The sequence below is a fragment of the Crinia signifera genome, chromosome 1 (genome assembly GCF_055691185.1).
Source record: "Crinia signifera chromosome 1, ASM5569118v1, whole genome shotgun sequence".
NCBI classification, from domain to species: Eukaryota; Metazoa; Chordata; class Amphibia; order Anura; family Myobatrachidae; genus Crinia; species Crinia signifera.
The window spans coordinates 434,090,156-434,113,775 of record NC_139217.1 but is presented as its reverse complement, the minus strand read 5'-3'; the positions used below and the strand labels follow the sequence as shown (position 1 = coordinate 434,113,775).

General features: G+C 44.6%; 1 protein-coding gene across 1 annotated transcript in view; it reads left to right on the top strand.

Moving 5' to 3' along the window:
* Window positions 1-23,620, top strand: part of RGS7BP (regulator of G protein signaling 7 binding protein) — a 94,156-nt gene that overhangs the window by 60,950 nt on the left and 9,586 nt on the right. Inside the window, exon 3 of the mRNA XM_083153104.1 lies at window positions 18,367-18,497. Coding sequence (XP_083009230.1) covers window positions 18,367-18,497 — 131 coding nt within the window. The remainder of the gene's footprint in view (window positions 1-18,366; window positions 18,498-23,620) is intronic.

Here is a 23,620-nt window from a genome sequence, read left to right as displayed (position 1 = left end):
GCTTTTAGTGGTTTAAGATTACTTTGTTAATAAAGCAAATAGAATGGACTAAGCCAGTGCTTCCCAAACTTTGTGTGCAGGCACACCGTGTCTCTAAAACATTTGGGAACCACTGGACTAAGCTATTTGCCCAATAGTAAATGTATACGTTTTGCAATAAACCATAGAGCTCATGAGCAGGGCCCTCAATCTTTTTGGTTCTCACCTTGTACTTTCCCTGACTCCATGGCGTTCCCACTCACAGGGCAGTCATAATGCGAATGTGCAACTCTATAGGTGGCCATACACTACTGCGATGTATCACAGCAGTATATGCCCCCCCAACCCGCTGTTGGGAGGGGGTCTGAGTCGGAGGTCAGACGGGCAGCAGGTCCAACCTCTGGCTCAGGTCCGATGCGCATGGGTCCGCGCATCAGACCCGAGGGGGATGTCAAACACATCCAATTTGTCGAGATCGGGTGAAATCGGCCCAAATCAGACTAGTGTATGGAGGCCATAAGTCATCAGAACCCATGGGGGTGATGTAGAGGGATCACTGGCATTGTCTATAGGGCTCCGAAAAGTATTGCTGCAGCAGTGGTGTCCTTTGTGCACTCCATGCACCCTGCAGTCTACAGCATCCTTCCCAGTGCTGATGGCTCCGCTCCCTCTGTGCGACATCTTGACATCAGCCAATCAACTCCTAACTGTCATGTGTTCTAAAAATAAGAGGATCTGATTGGTTGGGGCACCATTTATCATTCACAATGAGTGATAACAAAAATGTCACTCATTATTAAATTTACCCCATAGCCTATAACATTGCAGTTAGGAGCTGATTGGCTGGTACTTTATCTCCCTCCTCTTTATATCTCTCTAAGGCTTAGAACATATTGAACATTAATGTTATCTACATTAAGGACCTTATTCTGGGCTGTTCGCAAGGCCGTGTGCATTCGTACGGGACAATATTTTTGCTTTGCGCATTTCTGCGTATGTGCATGCACTGGGTGCGTGCGTCCACGGCGAACAACCTGTTCGCTGGGTGCACGCACCCATCCTTGCAAACTAGGGGCGGTGGGTCGGGCCATTAGCAAATGGAAACGCCCAGCGATTTATGGGTTTCCCTATGAGAATGCTGGGCATTCTTATGCTAATGGCCCAATGGCACGGTGGTGTCAGCTGCCCACCCCTCTGAGCAATCTTAGATATGCATGCACGTTCCACATCATTCGATGGTCAACAACCATCGAATGATGTGGGTGTTACCCAGAAGGCTGCGATTGGATGTTTATGTAAAACATCCATTCGCAACATCCATTCGCAACCAGTGTGAACATACGCACATTGCTAATAGTGGGCCGACTTACCGCCATTCTCTAGGTGGGATCTGGTTCACTCGCAAGGGTGCAAATTCGCATCCGAGCAAATGAACCAGAATAAGGGCCTAAAAGTGCTGCAGAGCGGGAGTGTGCTGGCGGGGGCCGCAGTCATAGTGTTTGTGGTTTCTGATTGGTCCTCCTGTCCAGAGCACATCCCTTTCACAGCATCACACAACCAGAGCTGTGTGACTAGCCGGTACAGTTAATAATGAACATTTCACACTTTATTTTTTTTAGGTTTTTTTTTGTTGTTGTTATTAAAACCTAAATCTGTATAATTTGCTAATTTCTTCGCAAAGCACTGGTGGCATGTCCTCTGTAACTTACCACACCCACCGTGGTTATGTTTTGCCCTTTTCAGAATAACTGTCTGTGTTCAGGTACAGCAGTAGCCTATTTCCCAGCTGTGCGGTTATTGCCTACAGATATGACTGGTTTAATACTTTCATCTTTATGATTTTTTGATTCGTTCCTAACGCGTAACCAAATGAATGCCGGAATATTCATTAGCTCTTTGATCTCATTTCAATGTAGAAATGATTCTTTATGATGACTCATGAGACCTGTTTAAAATCCCAGTTAACAATAAAACTTTGAGATTTATGCAAAGCTACATTAAAATAATAATACATTTAAATTATTATTGCTGACTCGATATAATTGAGTCGCCTGTGGCTTTTTTTTTTTTCTTCCTTTTTTTTTTTTAGGAAAATCTTTGATTAAGAAAAAATACTGTAGAACTTGCATTTTGAGTTCTAATAAATGAGTATCATCTCAATTAACAAAAAGTTTTTTGAGAGTTTACAAATTTTTATAAAAACCACAGTATTGGGGAAATGTATCCAGCTTTGGAGAGAGATAAAGTTTGTGCAGTTGCCCCCCAAAAAACAATAAGCTTCTGTCATTTCTTTGAGTAATTTTATTGAAAAAAAAAGATAATTTCGTATTATAAATTACTGAGGATAAAAATCGATGCAGTAATAACAAACATGACAGTGCATCAATGAGAGGCAAGTGATTTCAAAGCCTCTTCTAGATAAGCTGTTTTGGGCAGCTACTACACTCTGGACCTTATTCGGGGCAAATTTGCAGCCTTGTGAGTCCACCAGATGCCGGCCTGCGAATGGGGGAGGAGGAGGGCTTAGATCGTTGTGTGAAGCTGAACCACTAGTCATGAACATACTGTAGGCCGGGACCTTAGCCGTTCCTTGCCACTCCGTGTCGTAAATGGCATATTGGCAAGTGTTTCTCCTCAAACGATTTACATTTATTTTTTTCTTTGTGTTACTGAACTTTAATATTTTACATGCCCTCTACGATGACATTGGGCATCGTCCTTGGACGACGATGTTGATGGCATTTCATGGTCATTGTTATAACTGGTGGATCCGAATATGAGGGTAGTGACCTCCTCTGGACTGGTTTATGTCTAAGGTGGATCTTCAGAGCAATTATCCTTGTGCACCCGAGGTTGAGACTTGTAGAACACACCAGCAGGTCTTCTTGCCTATAACAGCCGCCGTTTCCCTTAAGGCTAGATGCACCTACCGGTACTGGATGCTTCCAGGACTTGCAATGCTGGTGGTAGTACAAGATCAACCCCAAGTGACCCGAATCAGTGTCGGCTGGAAGGAGGTTCCTACAAGGAGACTGGAGAATGACCATAAATACAAGGTGGAAACTAGGAAGTGTATTGAGAGATTAACAACATAGAGGGAGGCAGGGGCTGAGAGGCTGGAGAGTGAGATAATGAATAGTGACAGACAATAAAACTAGACACAGGCTGCTGGAGATGGGTAGAGCGGAGAACACAGCAGGCAAAATAATGGAGAAAATAGTACAGACTAGTAACAGAACTGGAGAGAGGAAAACCATAAGTAAACAGACTGGTAATAATGAGAGATTACTGAATACAAAAAGCAGATAGGGTAACTGACTGAAACACACTTACATCTGGGGTAAGGTCCAAAGTGGAGTCCCACAAGGGTCAATATTGGGACCCACCTTGTTTAATATATTAATTAATGATATAGGAAGTGACATAGGGGCAGATGTATTAAGCCTTAACAAGAGATAAATGCAAGGGTAATAAAGAGAGATAAACGTCCAGCCAATCACATCCTAAATGCCATGTTACAGATTGTGTTTGAAAAAAAGTCAGTAAGGAGCTGATTGGCTGGACGTTTATCTCTCCGTATCACCCTTGCATTTATCTCTTGTTAAGGCTTAATACATCTGCCCCAATGTAAGTAAAATTGCAATATTTGTGGACCACACGAAATTGAGTAAGGAAATTAACTCAGGAGAGGATGTGGATACATTACAACATGACTTATTTAAACTTGAAAGGTGGGCGGAAAGGTGGAAAAGGCAGTTTAACGTTAATAAATGTAAAGTAATTCATTATGGGAACAAAAATGAACAAGCTACTTACAGTATAGGCTAAATTGAGTTATTATAGGTAATTCTGCTGTAGATAAGGACTTGGTCATCATAGACGAAAAATTGGGTAATAGTGCACACTGCTCAAGTGCAGCAGCAAAAGCAAACTGGACACTGTTATGCATTAAAAGGAAAATAGATTCAAGGGATGCCAATGTGATAGTGCCACTTTACAAGGCATTGGTGAGACCACACTTGGAATACTGTGTTCAGTTCTGGGCACCACACCTTAAAAAGGACATAAATGAATCGTATCACCAGAATACAAAGATAGGTTAACAGGCTGAATATGATTTCACTGGAGAAACGAAGGTTGAGAGGTGATATGATTAGTATGTTCAAATACAGGATTGGGAATCATATGGAACTGGGAGATGATTTGTTCACTAACAGGCCTATACTTAGGACACGCAGGCATGTACTGAGGCTCGAGAAAATAAATTCTGTACTGAATTAAGAAGAGGATTCTTCACCATTAGAGCAGTAAAATTCTGGAACTCATTGCCGGAGGGGGTGATTACAGCAACTACTGTTAATTAATTTAAATCAAAACTGGATACATTTTTAGCCACTAAGGGAATCCTATAGATATGACTTACTCAAGCCAGTAGTTACAAGTTAGATAAGTTGCACTAACGTCTTTTTTTTCAACCTTAATTACTATGTTACTATGTAGAAGGTGAATGGAAAACAGAGCTGGAGGAATTCTGAGGACTGGCAGGAGACAGAACTAGAACAAATACAGAGACTGGCTGGTAACTAACTAGGACAAAAAGCATAGTTGAGTATCAAGGGCTCACGCCGCAGATTGTGGGTCCATTGCTTCAGGAACCTCTGCAGAAACAAATGGTTAGAATTTTTCCTCAGATGTTACAGGTTCAGATGTTACTTCAAGGACTGATAGATCAGAAGTCCCTTCAGAAGTCTCTTATGGAGACAAGGCATAAACACCCTCCCTGGGGACACCACTGGAAATACATTTTTATGCTTGATAATGGGAAGACAGGACATAAAGTCACTCCATAGGACTGACAAAACTCAAGGGACCGGCAAGACAAGAATCTTCCCCTCAGACTTCACTGGACAAGAAGTCCTGTATGCGATATCTGCTGGATCTGAAATGTTTGGGTTTTTGGAAAAATATAAAGAATCTGATTTTGAGTTGGATTTCTGTTGTACAGTGTCAATGCAAGCAGTCAGATTATGGTAATGGATCATTGGAGTCACTGTAAGGCTGGATCCATTCCAAGGCTTTTCCTCTAAATGCATGCATGAAATACTGGACTGTATTGGCAGAAATTATATTTATTGAGAGTTCAGACTGAATATTGATGGGATATTGGTGAGCCAAGGCACAAAGTTGGACTAAATCATTTCCAAAATAAACAGATTCTGGAGTCAGGATATTGACTACTTCTTCAAACATTGTGGCTAGATTCTCCTCTTCAAGTCTCAACAGGTCTAATAATTTCTGAGGTCTCAACTAGACTGGACTCCCTTTCTGGGGTTACTTGGCTAGCCCCTCCTGGGCCTGAATACTTAAATTTGCCCTTTGGGACTGGACAGGCAAAACCCCCTCCTGGAGCTGGGCAGGCTGAAAGGCTGGGGCTAGAAAGGCTGAACCCCCTCCTGGGGCTAGACAGGCAGAACCCCCTGCTGGGGTTGGACAGGCGGAACCCCCCTGCTGGGGTTGGACAGGCGGAACCCCCTGCTGGGGTTGGACAGGCTGAACCCCCTTCTGGGGTTGGACAGGCTGAATCCCCCCCCTCTGGGGGCTGGGTGGACAGAACCCCCTACTGGGGCTGGATGGACATAACCCCCTCCTGAGGCTGAATGGACAGAACCCCTCCTGGGACTGATCCCCTTTAGACCTCTACTGGAGATATGGCCTCTGATACCCCTTCTGGGGTTGTACCTCTTGAGTTCCCTTCTTAGGCTATGGCTTCTGGGAAATCTACTGGGGCTAAACCAATCACGAACCCTTCTGGGACTAACACCTGAGACTCCCCTTTTGGGGTTTGCAGATTTGGAACCCCTTCTAAACCAGACAACTTAGGTACCCTTTCTGGGATCAGAACATCAGATGTTTGCTTATTAGAAAAAACATTTGATGCTTTTAGGTTCGATACATCAAGTTCTTTTTTAGGAGCTGCAACATTGGTGTCAGCTCTTGGGGTACTTGTGTAGTTTCACGGCGCCAGCATGGTGCCTTGCTACTTCTGGGTGTACGCTCGCCACGAAATATGTCAAAAAAAGTAACTTAACTCCATGCCAACATGGATAGTTCATACCTCCACTATCCATGTTGGCATGGAGTTGTTTCTAAATAGCGCGGTGAGCCACCGAGCCCGCAGCGTGGGCGAGTGAAGCGAGCCCCGCAAGGGGACTCAGACGCACGGCGCCATGCTGGCGCCGTGAAACTACACAAGTACCGCTCTTGGTAATAAAACATCGATTACCCCTCAGAACATTGTATGTTTCTTCAGAGACTGAAGAATGGAACTCTGCTTTTGGGATCAAAGCATCAATTACCCCATCTGCTTTTGGGATTAAAACATTGATTACTCCACTTGGGGTATGAGTATTGGATGTTTTTTCAGGAGTTGTTATAAAAGAGGGAAACCTCCTCCTCTGATTCCCAAAACTATATGACCCTCTAAACCTGACTCAACTTGGCCAGAGGAAAAGACTTGTCACCACCACTAGGCATGTGCAATTCACAACCCTGGATGAAGTGACCAGAACCCCCACAGTATAGGTTTAAGTTCCTATGCCACTGATGCTCCTCCTGTGAGAGCTTAGGCCATAGAAAACTTCTATGCCTCCTTTTATCCTCCTCATAATAAGTGTCACTAGACAAACATTTTTAAACCAGAGTCTCTTTAGAAACAACTGAAGTCTCAATAAATTCAAGTAGGATAATAAAATTTTTGTGAGAAGGCTTTGCAGTTGTTTTAGGGCCTGCTGCAAAACTTCAAACCACTCAGGTTTAAAGGCACTAAAAGCCATATTGAATCCTGCAGTGCTTGCACTGTGCACTGCAAGAAATGAACAATATAAACTATGGCAAAACAAGACTAAACAAACTAAGGCAAGACAGGACTAGACAAAACAAGACAGGACTGGACACTTCCCAGGGCATTACAACATGACTTATTTAAACTTGAAAGGTGGGCGGAAAGGTGGGAAAGGCAGTTTAACGTTAATAAATGTAAAGTAATTCATTATGGGAACAAAAATGAACAAGCTATTTACAGTATAGGCTAAATTGAGTTATTATAGGGAATTCTGCTGTAGATAAGGACTTGGTCATCATAGATGAAAAATTGGGTAATAGTGCACACTGCTCAAGTGCAGCAGCAAAAGCAAACTGGACACTGTTATGCATTAAAAGGAAAATAGATTCAAGGGATGCCAATGTGATAGTGCCACTTTACAAGGCATTGGTGAGACCACACTTGGAATACTGTGTTCAGTTCTGGGCACCACACCTTAAAAAGGACATAAATGAATCGTATCACCAGAATACAAAGATAGGTTAACAGGCTGAATATGATTTCACTGGAGAAACGGAGGTTGACAGGTGATATGATTAGTATGTTCAAATACTGGATTGGGAATCATATGGAACTGGGAGATGATTTGTTCACTAACAGGCCTATACTTAGGACACGCAGGCATGTACTGAGGCTCGAGAAAATACATTCTGTACTGAATTAAGAAGAGGATTCTTCACCATTAGAGCAGTCAAATTCTGGAACTCATTGCCGGAGGGGGTGATTACAGCAACTACTGTTAATTAATTTAAATCAAAACTGGATGCATTTTTAGCCACTAAGGGAATCCTATAGATATGACTTACTCAAGCCAGTAGTTACAAGTTAGATAAGTTGCACTAACGTCTTTTTTTTCAACCTTAATTACTATGTTACTATGTAGAAGGTGAATGGAAAACAGAGCTGGAGGAATTCTGAGGACTGGCAGGAGACAGAACTGGAACAAATACAGAGACTGGCTGGTAACTAACTAGGACAAAAAAGCATAGTTGAGTATCAAGGGCTCACGCCGCAGATTGTGGGTCCATTGCTTCAGGAACCTCTGCAGAAACAAATGGTTAGAATTTCTCCTCAGATGTTACAGGTTCAGATGTTACTTCAAGGACTGATAGATCAGAAGTCCCTTCAGAAGTCTCTTATGGAGACAAGGCATGAACACCCTCCCTGGGGACACCACTGGAAATACATTTTTAAGCTTGATAATGGGAAGACAGGACATAAAGTCACTCCATAGGACTGACAAAACTCAAGGGACCGGCAAGACAAGAATCTTCCCCTCAGACTTCACTGGACAAGAAGTCCTGTATGCGATATCTGCTGGACCTGAAATGTTTGGGTTTTTGGAAAAATATAAAGAATCTGATTTTGAGTTGGATTTCTGTTGTACAGTGTCAATGCAAGCAGTCAGATTATGGTAATGGATCATTGGAGTCACTGTAAGGCTGGATCCATTCCAAGGCTTTTCCTCTAAATGCATGCATGAAATACTGGACTGTATTGGCAGAAATTATATTTATTGAGAGTTCAGACTGAATATTGATGGGATATTGGTGAGCCAAGGCACAAAGTTGGACTAAATCATTTCCAAAATAAACAGATTCTGGAGTCAGGATATTGACTACTTCTTCAAACATTGTGGCTAGATTCTCCTCTTCAAGTCTCAACAGGTCTAATAATTTCTGAGGTCTCAACTAGATTGGACTCCCTTTCTGGGGTTACTTGGCTAGCCCCTCCTGGGCCTGAATACTTAAATTTGCCCTTTGGGACTGGACAGGCAAAACCCCCTCCTGGAGCTGGGCAGGCTGAAAGGCTGGGGCTAGAAAGGCTGAACCCCCTCCTGGGGCTAGACAGGCAGAACCCCCTGCTGGGGTTGGACAGGCGGAACCCCCCTGCTGGGGTTGGACAGGCGGAACCCCCTGCTGGGGTTGGACAGGCTGAACCCCCTTCTGGGGTTGGACAGGCTGAATCCCCCCCCTCTGGGGGCTGGGTGGACAGAACCCCCTACTGGGGCTGGATGGACATAACCCCCTCCTGAGGCTGAATGGACAGAACCCCTCCTGGGACTGATCCCCTTTAGACCTCTACTGGAGATATGGCCTCTGATACCCCTTCTGGGGTTGTACCTCTTGAGTTCCCTTCTTAGGCTATGGCTTCTGGGAAATCTACTGGGGCTAAACCAATCACGAACCCTTCTGGGACTAACACCTGAGACTCCCCTTTTGGGGTTTGCAGATTTGGAACCCCTTCTAAACCAGACAACTTAGGTACCCTTTCTGGGATCAGAACATCAGATGTTTGCTTATTAGAAAAAACATTTGATGCTTTTAGGTTCGATACATCAAGTTCTTTTTTAGGAGCTGCAACATTGGTGTCAGCTCTTGGGGTACTTGTGTAGTTTCACGGCGCCAGCATGGTGCCTTGCTACTTCTGGGTGTACGCTCGCCACGAAATATGTCAAAAAAAGTAACTTCACTCCATGCCAACATGGATAGTTCATACCTCCACTATCCATGTTGGCATGGAGTTGTTTCTAAATAGCGCGGCGAGCCACCGAGCCCGCAGCGTGGGCGAGCGAAACTACACAAGTACCGCTCTTGGTAATAAAACATCGATTACCCCTCAGAACATTGTATGTTTCTTCAGAGACTGAAGAATGGAACTCTGCTTTTGGGATCAAAGCATCAATTACCCCATCTGCTTTTTGGATTAAAACATTGACAGAAACTACTTTGGTCTTGGCAAATCTAGTGGCTGGAAGCACTGGACCAGGAGACTGATCCTCAATTGAAGAAGAAAAAGATTGGGATAAGGCATCAGCCTTGCCATTTTGAGATCCAGGCCGAAAGGTCAAAGAGAAGTTGAATCTTGTAAAGAACAAAGCCCAGCGGGCTAATCTGGGGTTCACGCATTGCACTTTCCACAAGTATAGAAGGTTCTTGTGGTCTGTGATTATGGATACTGGGAATTTAGCTCCTTCCAAAAGATAGTGCCACTCTTCTAGGGCGAGTTTGATGGCCAAAAGTTCCTGTTCTCCAATAGGATCATTTCTTTTAGCTGGTAAGAATTTTTTGGAGAAGAACCCACAGGGATGAACTTTACCATCAGAGGTTTTCTGTGAAAGCACTGCTCCAACTCCAACAGATGAGGCGTCTACCTCCAATATGAATGGTCGAGAAGGATCAGGCTGAATAAGGATAGGAGCCTCAGTAAAGACTTGTTTAAGCCGGTGGAAAGCAGCAATGGCTTCAGGCGACCACTGGGATGCATTGACCCCTTTATGGGTGAGAGCAGTAATAGGACTGATAATGGAAGAAAAGTCTTTGATAAATCTTCTGTAGTAATTAGAGAAACCAATAAAACGTTGAATGGATCTTAGAGTAGTAGGACGGGACCAATCAAGGACTGCTTTCACTTTAGAAGGATCCATACGAAGATCAGAACCGGAGATAATATATCCCAGGAATGTGACTGAGGGTTTTTCAAATTCACATTTGGACAATTCGCAGTATAGTTGATTTTTTTTCGTAAACAATGGAGTACCTCCTTGACATGTAGGCGGTGTTTTGGAAGATTCTGAGAAAAAATTAAGATGTCATCCAGATAAACTACAACTGAGTAATACAGAAGATCACAGAATATCTCATTCATGAATTCTTGAAAAACAGCAGGAGCATTACTTAACCCGAATGGCATTACTAAATATTCATAATGACCGTCCCTTGTGTTGAATGCAGTTTTCCATTCGTCACCAGCACGGATACGAATTAAATTATAGGCCCCTCTGAGGTCAAGCTTAGAAAAGACTGTAGCCCCTTTGATCCTGTCAAATAATCCTGTGACTAGGGGTACCGATTTTTCACGGTGATGTCATTCAAGGCTCTATAATCAATGCAAGGTCTAAGACCACTGTCTTTCTTTTTTACAAACCCCCCCGCCCCAGCTGGAGAGGAAGATGGTCGGATAAACCACTTCTCAAGATTTTCTTTGATATATGATACCATGGCTTCAGTCTCTGGAAGAGAAAGGGGTATGTCCTAACTCTGGGAGGAGCCTTTCCAGGAATCAAGTCAATCGGACAGTCCTATCGGCGATGAAGAGGTAGTTTATCTGCCGATTTTTCACAGAAGACGTCCGCGAATGCTTGGTAGGTGGAGGGCAAGAGTGGAGCTCCAGCAGTAGCGGTGGTCTGGATTGGCACGATTTTTTGAAGACAGGATTGGTGACAGTCAGGACCCCAGGATAGGATTTGCATGGTTCCCATATCCAGATGAGGGGAGTGTCTCTGAAGCCAAGGAAATCCTAAAACAATTGGGTGACTGGCTTTCGGAATTACTAAGAATTGAAGAAACTCACGGTGCAGTAAGCCGACTTGAACTGAGAGTGGGACAGTACGGTGGGTAACTGACCCCTGAGGAAGGAAGCTGCCATCCACAGCAGAAAGACAATAGGCTTGCTCCAACAAAACAGTTCCAAGACGATGCTGCTTGACAAATTGTAAAGACATAAAATTTTCTGCTGCTCCAGAGTCCAAAAGAACTTGTACTTTGGTTGGTCCCCAAGGTAACAAGAGTTGCAAAGACAAAAGAGAATCAGACTTGAGTGGAGAAATATCTGCTTGTCCTAGCCTGGCTTCTCCAGGACCAGCTAGGACCGATGGTTTAACGGACGACGTGGACAGGAGACGACAAGATGCCCCGGCTCCCCACAGTAGAGACAAAGATTTTGGCGTTGCCTTCGTTGTTGTTCTTCAGGAGACAAATGGGCCCTATTCACTTGCATGGGCTCTTCAGGAGCGGGGAATGGAACTGAGGATGCTAATCTGGGAGTGATCACAGATCGAGTCCGTTCTTGCCGGGACCTCTCAACTTGTCTCTCACGAAAACGGTAGTCTAATTTATAACAGAGAGAAATGATGGCAGTGAGGGTACTGGGAAGGTCACGTGTTGCCAATTCGTCTTTGAGGCGATCAGAAAGTCCTGCCAGGAAGGTTGACACCAAGGCTTCCTCATTCCAGGATAGTTCGGAGGATAAAGTCTGAAAATGTATCACATACTGAGCAACAGACCTGGAGCTTTGGCGTATTCGCAGAATCTCATTGGCAGCTGAAGTCACCCTACCGGGTTCATTGAAAATTTTCCTAAAGTCAGCAATGAAGTTCGAGTAGTTGGTGAGCACAGGATCTGAACGTTCCCATAGGGGAAACACCCAATCCAGGGCTGACCCAGACAGTAGGAAGACTATGTAGGCAACACGGGTTAAATCTGTAGGAAAGTTCGTGGGCTGGAGTGAGAAATGTACTTCGCACTGGTTGATGAATCCCCTGCAGGCCCGAGGAGTACCGTCAAATTTAGCCAGGGTTGGCAGATGCAGGACAGAGGTACCTGAGGGGCGAGCAGGGTTACTAGCTTGAGCCATCACAGGAGGAGTTGGCAAGGCTTGAGGCAATGATGCTTGAAGAGCGTCCTGACGCTGGAAAATTCCCTGCAGGGCCTGAGCCACTTGCCGCTGACCCTCCTCTAGGGCTTACAAGCAATTGATTAATTCCTGACCTGAGGCCGAGTCCATCTGGACAGTTCTTTCTGTCAGTACCTGGGAATTCTGTTAACCCGGGAGACGACCAGGAACTGGAGTAGCTTGCAGGGTAGCAGGGTGAATATAGGTCCTTCTCATAGGGGACCTGGGAGGAGCCCGGGGCTGGAGGACACTGACGTGTAGAAGTTAGCCACGGGGTGGATGATGAAGGACCATGTGACATACAGGAATCAGGGACCAGTTGTAGCAAGTCCAGGATACACAGGTGACTGCAGTGGGTAGCACCCAGGTAGGGGGTGCGCAGGAGACTGTGACAGGCTGCAGCCAAGCAGAAGGTATACTGGAGACTGGTATAGATTGTATACAAACGGAAGGTGCACAGGAGGTTGCTTGCAGATTGCACCCAGACAGAAGGTACACAGGTGATAGCAGGGGTTGTACCCAAACGGAAGGTGCACAGGAGGTTGCTTGCAGATTGCACCCAGGCAGAAGGTACACAGGTGATAGCAGGGGTTGTACCCAAACGGAAGGTGCACAGGAGGTTGCTTGCAGATTGCACCCAGGCAGAAGGTACACAGGTGATAGCAGGGGTTGTACCCAAACGGAAGGTGCACAGGAGAATGCTTGCAGATTGCACCCAGGCAGAAGGTACACAGGTGATAGCAGGCTTGATTGCACCTTGAAGCAGAATGCTGGAGGTGCACAGATGATCAAAGGCTGAATGCACTTGGAGCAAGACGCTGAAAGTGCACAGGTAGTCAGGAGAGCTCAGGACGCTGGTGTTACATAGAAACATAGAAACATAGAATTTGACGGCAGATAAGAACCACTTGGCCCATCTAGTCTGCCCCTTTTTTTAAACATGTTACCTCAAACCATATTTGATCCTTATTTTTTTGTAAGGATATCAATATGCTTATCCCAAGCATGTTTAAATTATACTACTGTATTTGCGTCTACCACCTCTGATGGGAGGCTATTCCACTTATCTACTACTCTTTCTGTGAAAAAATTCTTCCTCACATTTCCCCTGAATCTCCCTCCCTCTAGTTTCAGTGCATGTCCTCGTGTTCTGCTGCTCCTCTTCCTGTGAAGAATGTCTCCCACCTGTACCTTGTTAAAGCCCTTGATATATTTGAAAGTTTCTATCATGTCCCCCCTTTCCCTTCTCTGCTCTAAAGTATACATATTAAGATCTTTTAGTCTTTCCTGGTACGTTTTGTGATGTAGGCCATGCACCATTTTAGTTGCTCTTTGTACAGTCTCTAATGTATTTATATCCTTCTGGAGATATGGCCTCCAGAACTGAACACAATACTCTAGGTGAGGTCGTACCAATGACCTATACAGTGGCATTATTACTTCTTTCTTTCTACTGCTGATACCTCTCCCTATGCAACCAAGCATCTGACTTGCCTTCTTCATTGCTTTGTTACATTGCCTACCTGCTTTTAAGTCCCCTGAAATAGTGACACCTAGATCCCTCTCTTCCTCAGTAGTTTCCATTATAGTGCCATTTATATTATATTGAGTCTTTGGATTTCTGAGACCCAAGTGCATGATTTTGCATTTTTTGGCATTAAACTGTAGTTGCCATTCTCTTGACCATTTCTCTAATCTGCCTAGATCCTCAATCATTTGTTTTACCCCTACTGGTGTGTCTACCCTGTTGCATACCTTTGTGTCATCTGCAAAAAGGCACATTTTACCCTCAATTCCATTTGCAATATCACCAATAAAGATATTAAAAAACACCGGTCCAAGTACAGATCCCTGGGGTACTCCACTTGTAACCTTTCCCTCCTTTGACTGTACTCCGTTTACTACAACTCTCTGTTTTCTGTCCTGCAACCACGCTCTTATCCATTCAACTATCTTAGAATCCAATCCCAAGCTTTCAAGTTTATTTAACAGTCTGCGGTGTGGGACAGTGTCAAAAGCTTTACATATTCTAGATAAGCTACATCTACAGCCCCACCTTGATCTATTACTTTAGTCACCCTAAGGATTGACAAGCGATGTGTCTTTAGTCTCTGATAGGCTGCTGACTTCAGCCGGGATTGCATTGGCTGGCTTCACCAAGATGGCGCCTGCTGCGCAGACGCTGCGGCAGAGGTAGTGTGCCTTGCATCAGTGAAGTCCCCACAGGCGGCCGGAAGCACTGTAGCTGCCACTCCGCCGGTGCCCGCATCCAGAGTGAGGGGACAGCGCCGGGAACCAGGACAGGGCACTCCGCGCCAGCACAAGACAACCAGTCAGAGCGGGCAGCGTCACCCACACATAATGGTGACTGCCCGCGTCCTCCTGGCACTCTGCTCAGACGCCCAAGACCACGCACCTGGACCAGATCCCGCCGCACTACCCGGACTGGTAAGCGACACACGCGGACCGTGACATTACCCCCTCAACTGTCCTGATTTTTCCAGGACCATCCTGTTTTTTTGTCCCACCCGGGGCCGGCAGTGTCACGTGGTGGTGGTGGCCATGCCCCCACAGTGGTGAAAATGGGGGTGTGGCCTCAAGGGAGCACCACAAGCATAGGCCACACCACCTTGCCACCGGGCCCCCAAATTTCGGGCACGCACAAGGTCCCAAATGACCTGTTTCACAAGTTGGGAGGTATGGTCCGGCGAGCGTGTGGCTGCTAAGTACAAGCAAAAATAATTTCAGAAAATGCAGTGAATGAAAAAAATAAATAACATTGAACTAAACCATTTGTAGATTTGGGCGAGTTATTTTGTTTCGGTGCAGGGTAAATACTGGCTGCTTTATTATTACACTGCTATTTATTACTTTATTTATTTAGTTTCTTATATACAGATTCCTTTGCGCTTTACAATTGTAAACAGAGATAAAACAAACTGGGTAACAACAGACAGATTTGGGGGTTAGAGGGCCCTGCTGCAAGCTTACATTCTATAGGGACATAGGAGGGAAACACAAGGACAGGCACCAGTAATACAGTAGCATAGCAGTCCCACCAAGTTACAAGTCCAGAAGGGAAGCTATATAATACATAAGTGCCTCAGAGGGTTATGCGTGTAGAACTGAAATATGATAGGCTTGCCTGAAGAGGTGAGTTTTCAGGGAACGCTTGAAAGTTTGGAGGCTAGCGGAGAGTCTTATTAAGCGTGGAAGGGCATTCCATAGGATGTGAGCAGCCCGATGAAAGTCCTGTAATAGTGAATGGGAGCTGGTGATCCGTGCAGAAGAGAGACGCAGATCTTGTGCAGAGCGGAGTGGTCGAGATGGGAGATATTTTGCGATAAGTAAAAGGATATAAGCTGTGCAGTATGGCTAATAGCTTTATATGCTAGAGGATAAGAAGTTGGGGAGCCAGGCAGAAATTGAGATTTGGGAAGCCCAGGTGGGTGATAGATAGCAGCAACATGCAGAGAGAAAGGTGAAAATATCCTAATAGAGTGAACTTCAAATGATGTGAATGTGAGTGAAGGAACTGGTGATGGTGAAGGATTGTGACAGTAATATACCTACCCCACCTCATTTGCGGTTACCAGGCCTGGAGGTGTGGATTTTAGATTTGGATTTGAACACACCCCACCCAAATCTAACTCTGCACATGTTACACCTGCCCCACCTGCAGTGAACTATGGATTTGTCTATTTGCTGAATCAGGCCCATAATACGATACAAAAATGAAATGTCCTAAATCCAGCCTGCAACATGAGAACGTATGGGTGAAATGATATTTGGAAAGCAAAGATCGCCATCTACTGGATGTTGTGACAAAACTCATTTATTCACATGCTGGAAATTCTGTTCTGTTTTGAAACTACTGTATTGTCATGGAAACGTTATTTTTCTAAAATCAGATAACGTGTACTTTATACTCAGGCTATTATTATGCTTGTGCCCACTGAAGTCTTTATTGTTTGTAAAACAAAGTTGCATTTTATCCTCAGCAGAGCATATACTGTACATAGTCCAGATATGTATAGAATAAAAAAAAAATACAAAAACAGTTTACATTTAGTAAGTCTCTTATTAATAACTAGTAAGCACGCTTGAAGCTAATGCTTCGAAAGCTAGTAATTGTAGTTTCACTTGCTGCCAACAGCAGCGCTCGCCACACTATCTAAAATCAACTCCACGCCGACGTGGATAGTGGGGGTATGAAAAGGTCGGAGGACGCGTACCGCCGCCCCTCGCGGGCTCACTGCGCTCGCCATGCTTCGGGTTGCCGTTGATAGTGGGGGTGGCGTTGACAATGGGGGTGCATTTAACATTGTAAGCACCCATCAGGGTGCTTGTACAATTAAAAATCGATAAGATGCACTTCGATCAATATCGGGGGCGTCGTGCTAGGAAACAAGTACCAGGAAATTTATAAAGATGGCAGTTCTATTTCACACGGGATGTTGCTATGGGAAACCAATCAAAATCTACCTCTTATTTATTTTGGACCTTCTTGAAGATACTAGATAGTATCTGTTTGGTTACCCATAGCAACATCCCATGTGAAATACAGTAGAACTCCCACCTTAGTAAATTTCCCCCACAATGTCTAGGTCGACAGTCATTACAGTAGGCCATCAGTAGATGGTCGACATGCACACGATCAACATGGAGTAGGTTGACACATGAAACGGTCAACATGAATTTTTCACGTTTTTTTGTCAACGTCGACACCTAAGAACGTGGACCCCCAATTAGTGAACAGTGAAACCACACAAGGCTCACTTCACCCGCTGCGCTCTGTACATGTTTCCGTTCCCAATCAGAGTTCACATGGATGGTAAAGTATAAAAAAAGTCCAAAAAAATAAGAAAAAAAATTGTGAAAAAGCAAATCAACATCTTTCACATTCCGATCATTGCCATGTCAACCTATTGCTGATGCCGACCTTGTGCATGTTGACCTACTGTCGATCTACCGACTGGCTTCTTACATTTTAAATGCGGTATTAATATTTTCATAAAACAAATGTAAGATCAGTGCCATTGACTCCTTAGTATTTGTTACATTCTTAATGTACATTCCGTTGTGGGTGCAGCGTTGCAGGGGAGGTGGTACAGTACTCCGTACCTGGGAAGCGCCAGCGCCGCAGTGTCCGGGAACTGTAGCACTGAGATCGGACACTGTGGACAGACAGCGTCAGCCGAGGCCGCTGATTGGCTGAGAGAGAGTGCACTCTCAGACAATCAGCAGGCTATCTTTTTAATTGTTAATTAAAGTTTCAAACGCTGTCTATCCGCAGTGTCTGCTCTCAGCGCTTCAGTTCCCGGACACTGTGGACACCACACCCACAGCACCTTCAGTTCCTGCTGCCGCACCCACAGCACCCGGGCGCTGGCACTTCACACTGCCCAGGTACGGGGTACTACCTCGCCTCCCTATGCCTCATATGTCCCAACATACGGAGACAACGGGCCGGGACAGGGCGCGAGCCGAATTTGGGGTGGCATATCGGAAAGGGGCGTGGCATATACTCTGCTAAGCCACGCCCCTGTTTCCGCCACGGTGGCGGCATGCTCAGCAGCTCTGTGAGCTGCTGGCCAGTCCCCAGCCCCCTCTGCCTGCAAGAATGGACGCTGTGCGCATGCGCACAGCGTCCATTCTTGGACAACAGGGGGGGACTCCCAACTGCCCCCCACCATGGGACACTGCCAGTGGCAGGAGGGACGCGGGAATGTCCCAAAATACCGGGACGTTCCCGCAATAAGCGGAACAGTTGGGAGGCATGCGCCTGTATCTGTCCCAGCCACAGGGGGGAAGGGGCGGGGGGCGCATCATTTGTTGTTACGCCACTAGTAAAAATATACATTTACAAAGCATTTCTGTCTTTTTTACAGCACAGTAGATTCTTGTTGCTCAGGCACTGTAGTGTAGTGGTGGCTTATTGTGTGTCTGTCGCCCTCTGCTGTCCTTAAGTTGTATTGACCTATATTTATCCTAAATAGGGTATGGATAGAACATACAACTACTCACCATTCTTGTTTTTTTATATTGTTTAGAGCAGAAGATGGGGAGATCCACCCTGAAATCTGCCGACTTTACATCCAGCTGCAATGTTGCCTGGAAATGTACACGACCGAAATGCTGAAATCCATGTGTCTTCTAGGCTCCCTCCAGAACCAGCGGAAAGGTAATATAGATCAACAAGTTTATAGAGCTTTTTACCTGGTTATTAGAAACCGAGCAGTGGAGCACAAAGTCATGATTGGCAGGGCCAGGACAGTGCGCTCGTTGCTTCGCCAATACGGATGTGCATTGTTCCGCCACTTACACCTGCCGAAATATGCAGCATAAGGTAGTATGGGAGCATTCTAAGCTAGGCCAAGTATAGTAAGTCCATGTTCATGCAGTTTTGAACCCATCACACACTGGAAAGCCATATGCTTTTGCGACTGCTATGGGGTGTCTGTCTGCTGTCCCTGCGATCGGCACCATATTTCATGGTCCCTGTGCCAGGGTCAAAGCAATCAAGACTATATAGTACAGACATAGGGGCTACTTCAGACATGCTCGTTCATATTACCGATCTAGTACAGATCTGTACTATATAGTCAAAAACAAATTGGTACACTGTGCCTTGCGGTTCAATCCCAATTCGATCCCGATCGAATCGGAATTGAACAGATAAGGAATTGCACCAAGTGTACGCCCCTTAACCCTTCAAGTGCCAAGTGAATTTGTCAAAATTGCTGTGAAAATTGGCAAGCAAACATTTTTATTCATCATAATGACCTTTAATGTTTATTTATGTAGGAAATATATTCTTTATTTACACAACATTTTTTATTTGAATTTGTATAACAAATGTGAGCGATGCTGGAATTTTTAGCAGATATTTTGAACATCTCTGACAGACTTAAGAGCTAACACTAAAGCTGGCCACACATTAGAAGGACCAGCATATGACGCAGGTCGTATGATCGATTGAACGACGTTTAAAAACACATACGATCTGCTTGTGACTGCAAGCCACCCCGACTGATCATATGTGCAGCACATTTGGGTAAGATGTACTAAACTTGACAAGTGATAAAATGGAGAGTGATAAACCAAAGGCCAATACGCCACTAACTGCCATGTCACAGGCTGGGTTTGAACAATTACAGGTAGGAGCTGATTGGCTGGGGGTTTATCACTCTCCATTTTATCACTTTTCAAGGCTTGGTACATCTCGCCCATGATCAGTGGAGTGACCTCTAGATCGGTGGGCCGTGCATCACACTGAAATACCTTACAATGTTCACACGCGATCTGGAAAAATTGCACATTCAGGCCTAGAATCGTTCTAATGTATGGCCAGATTAACTTGCCCTTCCCTTAGCCAATCACCTTCTCCCCACAGCCAAATCCTAAACCCTAACCTCACCATAACCCTGCAGCCTGACCCTAACCCACCCAGTAGAGCCTAGCCCCAACCACAGTCCTTTCCTTAGGAATCCATCGGGATTCTGACCATCCAGTTCTCGCAGTTAGTATTCTGACCATCAGGATCCCACTCTCTATATTCTGACTATCAAGATCCTGACCCCATCCCATTTACGCCACACTGGCGGCAACAGTTTAGGCATAACATATAAAAAGTGCAAACTCAGGTATGACCATATAAAGTCTCAGATTAAGCCTTGACCAAGTTTAAAGAGAGCGAAATGCGCATTGGCATATTGCTGTAAACTGTTGTTCAATTACCTGTGTATGTTATAACGTTTATATTGCCTATTACATACTGCAGAGAAGGGAATGCATGGCGGAGGTCTAGGCGCTTTTTGAGAGCAGCGTGACATAAACGCCGGCACACGCAGCACGCACACGCACGGGAACAGATCCCGAGGCTGCGAGTGTGCTGAAGAACGGAGGTCTGAAACACAGACTCCGATACTCAGTTGCGCACACACGCCTGCTACCCTATCTGAGATTGCAGCCCGCATCTGTGTGTGTATGTGTGATTTGTGGTGTGCTGCAGCGTGCACATTTGTGTACCATAACCACAAATAGAGATCATCTAACTGTTGCATTAGTACTTGGGACACGATCAGACAGCATATACTGTAAGTAAAGGTCTGAGCTGTGCAAAGTACAATAATCTGTCCCAGGATTGGGGCAGATATCCGTGTTATTGAAGTTTGAGTACACTATTCATAGCCTATTACAACATTAAAATATTTTTGTGAGTTAATATTCACAAATATATAAAAGCCTGGACTGGGCAAAATACAATAATAATGCAAGATTAACATCCAGACTGGAAGTTCTAGCAGTCTGACACTATAATCGTGACCTCAAGCAGGATATTATTACTTTTTTGCCACAGTGTATGTTAATAACAGAAGACTGCAACATTTGTTTAACAAGATATATCAGCTGTATAAATATAAAATAAGTAAAGAACACACCACACTCAGCGGTTTAAATACTGTTTGTTATAAAAGGAACACACTGGTTCAACATCACTGATACTTACTAAAAAAGGTACCAGAATAAATTAGATCATAACAACAGTTTACAGATTTTAATCTTATTTTCTTTTCTACTCTATATTCATGACTTTGTTTTTAATATTTTGCCATCGACATCCCTGGCACAGGGACTTAATATATTAGGTCATATACAATTAATACAATTGGCCAATATGAACAGTAAATGATGGTCTTTTACCTTTAATTGCTCATTAATAAAGATATTATCTAACGTTATTTTTAGGTCCTGCGGGACAATGTGGATGAGGAGTGCATCCTAGTGAAACTGATTTATTTTTCTTCTTTTTTTGGGTAATGCATATTCTAAATCAGTTGAGAGCACCCACAACCAGAGAGGACAAGTATATATAAAAGTCTCCTCTGTTGGAAAATAAAAATCCATTTTCCATCCACTACTTATTACAATTTCAGTACATTATATGGTGCGGGTCAATCTGTCTGTGAGTATACTAAGTGTATCAGAAAATGTTTTGTACTGTTCCCCACCGAGCATCCTGGCACAGTTCTATGCTGCAAACACCAGAAAGCAGTAAAGCGACAGGTAGTAAAAGGGGACCTGGTGGACGGAAATCTCCATCCCTCATTGCAATATGAGCAGAAAGGGAAAAAAAAAATCTAAACTTAATAATGACACAAAAAGCTCCATCATCCACTAGCGTGCTGGCAAATGGGCCTGCTGGCACCTCTGCTAACCCATAGCAGCTGCCAAGTGCTGAGTCTGCAGTGTATGCGGACAGCTATTATTTCATTTAAAGGATGGCAAATGGCTGAGCTGGGCATTACCTCATATTCTAAGAGATGAACGCTGGCATCTCCAAGTCTTTCTGTGCCAATTAGGCAATAAGGAGATTAGACATATAGGGGAACATTCAGTTAGCCTTTAGGCTGCAATTACCACAAGTTCCTGCCACACCTTCCTGAGGAATAGGCAGGAACTACGGCTTTATGTCCTTACCGCGGCTACCACAAGCACATTACCCAATAGCTCCAGGCACTTAACCAAGAACCTTATGCCTGTTTGCCCTGGGTTTTCTGTGAGAGGAAATGGCTTCAAAACTGCTCGAGGCTGTCCCCGATAAGCAGCCCCAGGAGACCCATTTTTGCTGCGATCACACCTGGGCCTAAAAATTTATTCCGGATCCAATGTCTTATCCACCAATTTCGCAAGGCAAAACTGACTACAATTGGATAGCCTGATATCAGCGTTTGAAGCCCATTGTTGGTGGTTGAGGTACAATGATTTGTGCAATCTGCAACATTGGGATATAGGGTAGGGTAACACTGATGCACTTCACAGCGAATTGCATCTTTAAGCCCATCACAGTCACTCTTCCCGATACAAATATGTAGTGTCCTGTGATGTGCAAACAGTATTCAATAGTTACCATATCTGGTCTGTCTTCTGTACGGATCACTAGCTCCCATTCACTATTACAGGACTTACATTGGGCTGCTCCCACCCTATGGAATGCCCTTCCACGCACTATAAGACTCTACACTAGCCTCCAAACGTTCAAGAGTTCCCTGAAAACTCACCTCTTCAGGCAAGCCTATCATATTTAAATACCACACACATAACCCTCTGAGGCACTTATGTACTATATAGCTTCCCTTCTGGACTTGCAACTGGACTGCTATGCTATTACTGGTGTCTGTCCATGTGTTTCCCTCCTATGTCCCTATAGATTGTAAGCTTGCAGCAGGGCCCTCCTACCTCCAAGTCTGTCTGTTGTTACCCAGTTTGTGTTATCACTGTCTACAATTGTAAAGCGCAACGGAATCTGCTGCGCTATATAAGAAACTGGGTACTTGTGAGTTATCCGGGCTCCCGATTTTTTGATTGTATGCCTTAAGTTAAGGCATACAATCAGATGCGATGCGATGCGATATCGCATCGCATCTCATCGCATCCGACCATCGGATGCGATGACCCGATTTTTCCATAGGAATCAATGTTAAAATGGACTGAGTCCATTTTAACATGGAATTCAATGGGAAAAAGGGGTCCTTTTCATACCCCTACTATCCAAGTGGGCATGGAGTTGGATATAAATCTGTGGCGAGCGTAGCGAGCCACCGAGCCCGAAGCGTGGCGAGCGAAGCGAGCCCCGCGAGGGGACGGTATTCCGTGTCCCCTCGCGGGGCTCGCTACGCTCGCCACGCTTCGGGCTCGGTGGCTCGCTACGCTCGCCACAGGTTTATATCCAACTCCATGCCCACTTGGATAGTAGGGGTATGAAAAGGACCCGATTTTCCCATTGAATTCCATGTTAAAATGGACTCAGTCCATTTTAACATTGATTCCTATGGAAAAATCGGGTCATCGCATCGCATCGCATCCGATGGTCGCATGCGATGCGATGCGATGTCCCGATCCGACCCGATTTAAAAATCGGACGCCCGGATAACTCATAAGTACCAGAAACTGTAAATAAATAATATAAATATCTGCATGTATTGTTAAGGCCCCCTTACACTTGTTCAACTTATTGTTTAACAAATTGAACCTGATTGACTCGAGATTTATCCTATGTGCAGGAGGATCAATCTCTTACAATCTCTTGGTTATACCCAATGGCACAGGATTGTGGATTGTGTCCTACACATCAGGCACATAAGATTTTGTCAGACAGGCACATCAGATTTTGACAGATAAATTGACTCAATCCACCTGGATTGGGTCAAATCTCACAAAATCTCACAAGTGTAAGGGGCCCTTTACAGTAAAACAACACTTAGGGGAACATTTCCTAAACAGCGTTTTTTCAAAACATCTACA